Below are 6,314 nucleotides of genomic sequence, written 5' to 3'. Positions count from 1 at the left end.
GTCTACTCGCTTCCTAATTCAGTTTCATTCTCAATACCCTACAGGGAAAAAAAGGAAAGAAAAAGGAGAAAGCTCTCTGTTTTGTTTCCTTATCTGTGTTTATACATAGTGATTGAATATCTGTGAAACTCATGTCTGTCTTGTATCACTACTGTGGAAGGGACAAGTCTATTAACTTAAAAATATGCATATAGGGGCACTTGGGTGGCTCAGTGGGTTAAGCCTCTGCCTTCTGCTCAGGTCATGATCTCAGGGTCCTGGAATCGAGCCCCTCATCGGGCTCTCTGCTCAGCAGGGAGCCTGCTTCCCCCTCTCTCTGCCTGCCTCTCTGCCTACTTGTGATCTCTCTCTGTGTGTCAAATAAATAAATAAAATCTTTTTTAAAAATGTATACTGTATTTAATCACTTCTAAAACCTACTTTTTTTTTCATATTTAAAGACCAAAATTGGGATGAGTCTTGAAATGATGTAATTAGAAAGCATAATTTATCAGCATTTTTTCTTTCTTGGTGGTACATAAAGTGTTTAACTTCTCCTTGAAATTAACACTATCTTACAGTTGATTAAATACAGAGTGTAAATCTTGTGGGTTTATGTTCCTCAATACTGAACCGCACAAGTTTAGACTCTCATTCCATAGTGCAGTTAATTGTTTCTACTACAATACATTTAAATACAAACTGAGTTAGGAATGGGCATAACGTCCTCACTTCCAAATTGCGCATTTTATCATCTGTATGAAAATCCTCCAGAAACTGCAAATCATGATCCGCAGCCCGGGTATTTCTTCACACTCTTGGTTACTAGGGATAACCCTTCCCGCGCGCCGCTGACCTCTCCAAGGGCGCAAGGGTCGGATCTAGGTCCGACAGCCCCCGCCGCACAGGTGAGCGTGCCCCGCCCGCCAGCCCAAGCCCGTCCCCCCGCACTTTCCAGGCACGAGACGCGAACTCTGATTGGCCACGGGACGCAAGGAGCGCTCCCCCAAAGCACCTTCCGAGCATGCGCGGTAGGGGAGGCGCAGGCGCAACGCGGCACGCGCATGCTCAGTACGCTGCGGTCGTACTTTTCTTAAGCGCCCGCGCCGGGTCGCGTCCGTGCCGGCTAACCAGCCACTGACCGGCATGAGGGCCTGGGGTGTTAGGGCAACCTTCTGCTCGCTCCAGCGCCATGGAATGCCTGCGGAGCCTGAGCCGGCTGCTGCCCAGCGTCGTGGGGCTGCCCCGGCGCACGCTGTGTACTCTGGCCCAGAGTCTGACCCCTGGGGCGCGCCCCGTTGTCGTCTGCGGCCGCGCGACCCAACTCCTCAGGCAGAGCCGGGCCGCGCCCCTGTGCGCACCCCTTCGGTCCCGCGTGGCAGGTACTGCGCTCCCCGCCCCGCAGCCTAGTACGCAGGTCTTGCGGTGTCCCCAGGGCCCTGACCTGACCGCCCGACCCCACCCGGCGTGGCCGTGGCTACCCCGCGCAGGCCTCGGACCCCGGTCTGCCCTTGGGGCGCCCGTCCGGGAGTGCTGGTGGCCCCCAGTGCGGACCCGCCGGTGCGTCGTGACCCCCTGGCCCTCACGCCCTCGCTGCAGATCTTCCCGCTGCAGATCTCCCCGCTGGAGTGCTCTTACGGGAAGAGTTTTGTTCTTTTTTTTTTTTTTTTTTAACGACAAGTTAACCTTTATCTAAGTGTTTTTTTCCCCAGTTTTTTCCCCTTTGCGCGTTGATGTGTTTTTCCAGTTCATTTAAGGAATGGGGAAGCACCTGTAGATGAGGCTGAAAACTTTAAAGATTTCATAGTAACAGTTGCTCCTGAGAAAAATCTGTTTTCAAGTACGGCGTGACAAGCTGCAGGGGTCAGAGTAGTGGGGAGGAGGAGGAATCGGAGTTATTTATTTACTTATTATTTATTTTTTCGCCAAATGATGAAGCATGATGATATGTTAACATTTTCACAAATGTCAGAATGTAGGTGCTAATGTTGCTCAGAAACCGGCGACATTAAAATGTACGGCTCTCAAAAGGATTGCGCTGTTCTCAAGTTTTCTCAGTTTTATGCTCAAAAGTCTTCTCAAGTAACCGCACCACCTTCCCCACACTCACTAAAGAGACTGAACTGGGGTACTCCCCATATTCCCTACTTTAATAACTCTTGGGAACCCAGTTTCAGCCCATCTGCTGTTTTAAGACAAGCACTGAGATTCAGAATCCCGAAACATTGTATCTAACTTGTGGCTGATTAGCAAATGAATCTCAATGGAAACATTTTATTTAACGTGGGGAAACACTTTATCTAACTTGAGAAACAACAAACCTCAGATGAGACACTATATGTAATGGGAAGGAATAAGATCGGAAATGAGAATATATCTGCACATTCCATGGAGTCCGCATGATTACTTTGGAAGCAGAAAATAATTGGTAATATTTTTACACTTTCTGTCCATTGCTTTTATGTTTAGTATTTTGAATGTTGTCCCTTGTTAGTCATTAAATTTATGTGATTACACTTCAGAACTCACTTCAACTCAGTCTAATCACACTTTAAATTTTGATTTTCAAATAAGGATTTTTCTTCATTCCAGTTCATGGGGGTCTGCACTCCAGTTCAATGGCTTATTTCATGAGTAGTCACTATGTAATGTGGAAAAGCTAATATGGAAGTAAAATCTAGGTTTCATAACTTATAGGTCAAATAATCCTAATATTGGAATGCTAAAACTGGTGGTATTTTAAGATCCATGTTTTCTAAAATACATGTACCAGTATAATTTTCATGAAGAGCCTTTTAAAATTATGCAAAAAAAGATGAACATTTTAATCTCAAAACACTGTTATGCATTTGTTCATTTGACTTTGAGATACCAGTAATACTTAGAATAAAAGTGTTTGGAATCCATAAATTGTTCTAGTACCTTGTCTAAGCCATTCCCTGCCAAATCTAACCTAATCCCCAGCAGATGTTAACATTAGCAAGTAAGAGTGTTTCTTTTTCCTCTAGGAAAAAGTTTCCAAAAAATTAAAGTAGTCTGAAGACCATATAATAGGACAGTTATATTGTAGCCATATGTTAATATCTATTGTATGATTACAGAGAATTCTCTAATTTAATCTTCAGGTGAAATGCACCGGTTTAGAACTTCCGATGTCTCTCAAGCCACTTTGGCCAGTGTAGCCCCAGTGTTTACTGTGGTGAGTATGTATGGTACATTTGATAACTTACACAAAGTATTTCCCATACTTACTGAGTTAACTGGGTTGGACTGGTCCACCAAGATAATACTTATTTTTTGTTTTATAGTGAGTCATTATACTTGTAAGTCCTTTCTTCTTTGTGTTTTGCCTAGCTAATGACCTGGATGTCTGCAAGATTCACTTAACAGCATCCTTGAAACTTTGCTATTGACTGACTATGGAGGTTTTCTTTAATCCTAGAACTGTTTGTTCAAATCACAGCTCAGCACTTCCCACTCAAGATTTCCTTGTGAATTTATGTAAAGTCCTTGAAGGCTATTAGCCATAGGTGCTTGACCCTGTGCTATGCAACGTAATATATGCAGAAGTATTTTGAAGGCAGTGAAGTGTAATTTTTAAGAGTGGATGCTTTGAAGTTTTATGATCTCTGCAATGGTCTCTGAAAAGCATCAGGAGAAAATAAAATAAGACATAAAAAATAATGTGTACCACAACCACATATTCTCGAAAGAAAAAAATTAGGCCATTGGGGCAAAATATTAGCAATATTAACAAAAATATTAGCAAAATATTAGCATTCTAGATTAAAGTCACAGGGGAATTGGCTGTAAGATATTCTTGCAACTTTTTTGTCAGGCTTTACTTTTTTCAAAAAAAAAAGTTGAATTTAAAAAAGTAATGTGCTTGTTCTGAACTAGCATCCCTAAATTCAGATCTCAGCTGTGCCTCTTACTATTAACTTGGTGGACCTGAACAGGGTATGGTAACATTTTTATGCCTTTGTTTTCTTATCTGTAAACTGGGGGTGATAGTGCCTACCTTATCAAATTGTTGTGAGCTGTGAACTAACTCACACTGTATGTAAAATCCTTACCCATGTAAGCATTCAATATATATATTAGCCATCATCATCATCATTATATAGGCTTATTTACATAAGTTTATTTTCTTTATAAACTATACAAAAAACATAACCTCCAGAATTACATGTGAAAGTTATCACTGTTATTCAATGTTCTAGAACATTTGGCCAGTTTGGTTAAGAATAGATTCAAATATTAAATATTGAAAGAAGATTCTTTGCAGGTGAAGTCATTGTATACCAAGAACACCTAAGAAAATTAGTTGATACTATTTGCTGTGAATTGTGTAAGACTGATGAATCAGACCTGTACCCCAGAAACAAGTAATATGTTAATTTTAAAAAAAGAAAGAAAATTAGTTGATACTGTTTGAAATGAGAGCTTGCTAATCAGCTCATTCTACATGATGTTACTTTATAAGATAGACATTAAAAAAAATCAGTTTGTATGATTTTTTTATCAGAAAATATCTCATTAAAGAAAAATGGTGAAGATAAATACTGAGATGCAAAAATACTCATGTTAAGTTGAAAATGGAAGAGAGAGTGCAGAAAAGTATAAAATGAATATATATGAGTAGGAAAAGTCTGGGAGGACATTCAGTAAAATACTGGTATCGTTTTCTCTAAAATTTATCTTATTTCATGTGATGTATTTTTTCAAATTTTCTACAGCAGATACATTATTTGTGAAATAAATTTGAGGAAAGTTAGTCTATTACACAAAATAAAGTTTCTTTTGATATAATTTGCCTTTAACACTGATGGCTTATGGTACTCATACTAATCTTTGCTCATGAAAAACAAACTACAATATGCACTGTGGGGTTTTATTCTGTTGCTGTTAACAGAGCACGCATACATTCCCTTGGTAGTGACCCAGCACGTGTAACTTCAGCTATACCTTAGAGTCTTTCCGAACATGCATATTTAGTAGTAATTAATAATTCAGTAGTAATTTAGTAGTACATTCCAGCACATATTCAAACTTGACAAGTATTCAATACTTGTGGACAAGTATTTCAGAAAAATGTTTCCTCTGCTTTATAGGAAATAAATATATTTTCTGCTTCATGTCCTCTCTAGAAAAAGCCAGAAGAGGGGGCACCTGGGTGCTCAGTAGGTTAAGGCCTCTGCCTTCGGCTCAGGTCATGATCCCAGGGTTCTGGGATCGAGCCCCGCATTGAGCTCTCTGCTCAGCGGGGAGCCTGCTTCCCTATCTCTCTCTCTCTGCCTGCCTCTGCCTATTTGTGATCTCTGTCTGTCAAATAAATAAATAAATAAAAAGCCAGAAGAGGCCTTTTTCTGTAAATCTTTGTTGATTCTGCAACACTTACCAGAGAGACTTCATAGCCTCCAGTACTTAGAGTCACAGGATAAGCCACATCTGGTCTCACTCTGTTCAGAAGGCTAACGGATAGGAAATGCAAAGGATAGCATCAGGTGTTTCCCCTTCCAGAGAAGTCCTTGCAGCCATCCAGTGGTTTCTCTGAACCTTGCTTGACAGTTCAGGTGCAAGGAGTTGATGTTCTTAAAGGTGGGTGTGAGTTCCACCTTAGCTTAGAATCCCTATGCCTTTTAGTGCTGATATCTCTTGTAATCATCTCCAAGGCCCATGCAGGGTTCCTGCAAGAAACATGGCCAGTTATAAAAGCCACCCCACTGAGGGAGAAGCAGGGGGATGGCTTCCTATCTGTAATTCTTTCATAGTCTTCCTTGTTCCATGAAATCTACCAGGCATTGGGCATTTTTACCATGAGCAATGTTGCCTAGTAACATAGCTGATACTCCTTTATCAGATTTCCGGGGGGAACCAAGACAAAGTTAATCAAAGGTCACATTTGTCCTAGCAGAAGAAAAAGGGGTTCTTTTAACCCTTAACTCATAACCGAATTTAACCTAAAGAAGCAGTTAAGGCTTACCTGTGCACTTCCGCATTTGGGAGCTCTCATAATACCATATGGTGTAATACTATAAAGAGCATACTCATTTGGGAGAAAATAATATTTTGCTTTTATTTTCTCTCTTCAGACAAAATTTGACAAAGAAGGAAATGTTACTTCTTTTGGTGAGTATCTTTCGTTATCTTATAATTCACTTTTTAAAAATCCGTGAATGAGTGAATCTCATGGAAATCAAGAAATTGCAGTGTTTTGAGTAGAATATTCTCTGTGTGTAGGGGTGTACTGAAAGAGATCTATCCTCTGCGTTTGTCCACTAGTCCTAATTGGAACTGGCAACACCTGGACTGTGCGTGTTCTCCCAGAATTG

At 40.8% G+C, this 6,314-nt stretch overlaps 1 protein-coding gene across 3 annotated transcripts in view; it reads left to right on the top strand.

Annotated features, from left to right (window-relative positions):
- Nucleotides 1-1,060: 1,060 nt before the first annotated feature.
- MRS2 (magnesium transporter MRS2) overlaps nt 1,061-6,314 on the top strand; it is a 34,811-nt gene continuing 29,557 nt past the window's right edge. For 2 of the 3 annotated variants that reach the window (XM_047732361.1, XM_047732360.1), the window contains exons 1-3: nt 1,061-1,361; nt 3,105-3,178; nt 6,075-6,111. In XM_047732361.1, coding sequence (XP_047588317.1) covers nt 1,172-1,361; nt 3,105-3,178; nt 6,075-6,111 — 301 coding nt within the window. In that variant the 5' untranslated portion in view covers nt 1,061-1,171. The remainder of the gene's footprint in view (nt 1,362-3,104; nt 3,179-6,074; nt 6,112-6,314) is intronic. The other variant, XM_047732362.1, reaches the window with a different exon arrangement.

This window comes from Lutra lutra, chromosome 6, assembly GCF_902655055.1.
Source record: "Lutra lutra chromosome 6, mLutLut1.2, whole genome shotgun sequence".
Lineage (NCBI taxonomy): Eukaryota > Metazoa > Chordata > Mammalia > Carnivora > Mustelidae > Lutra > Lutra lutra.
The sequence above is the reverse complement of the archived record's forward strand: the minus strand, read 5'-3'. Positions and strand labels throughout refer to the sequence as shown.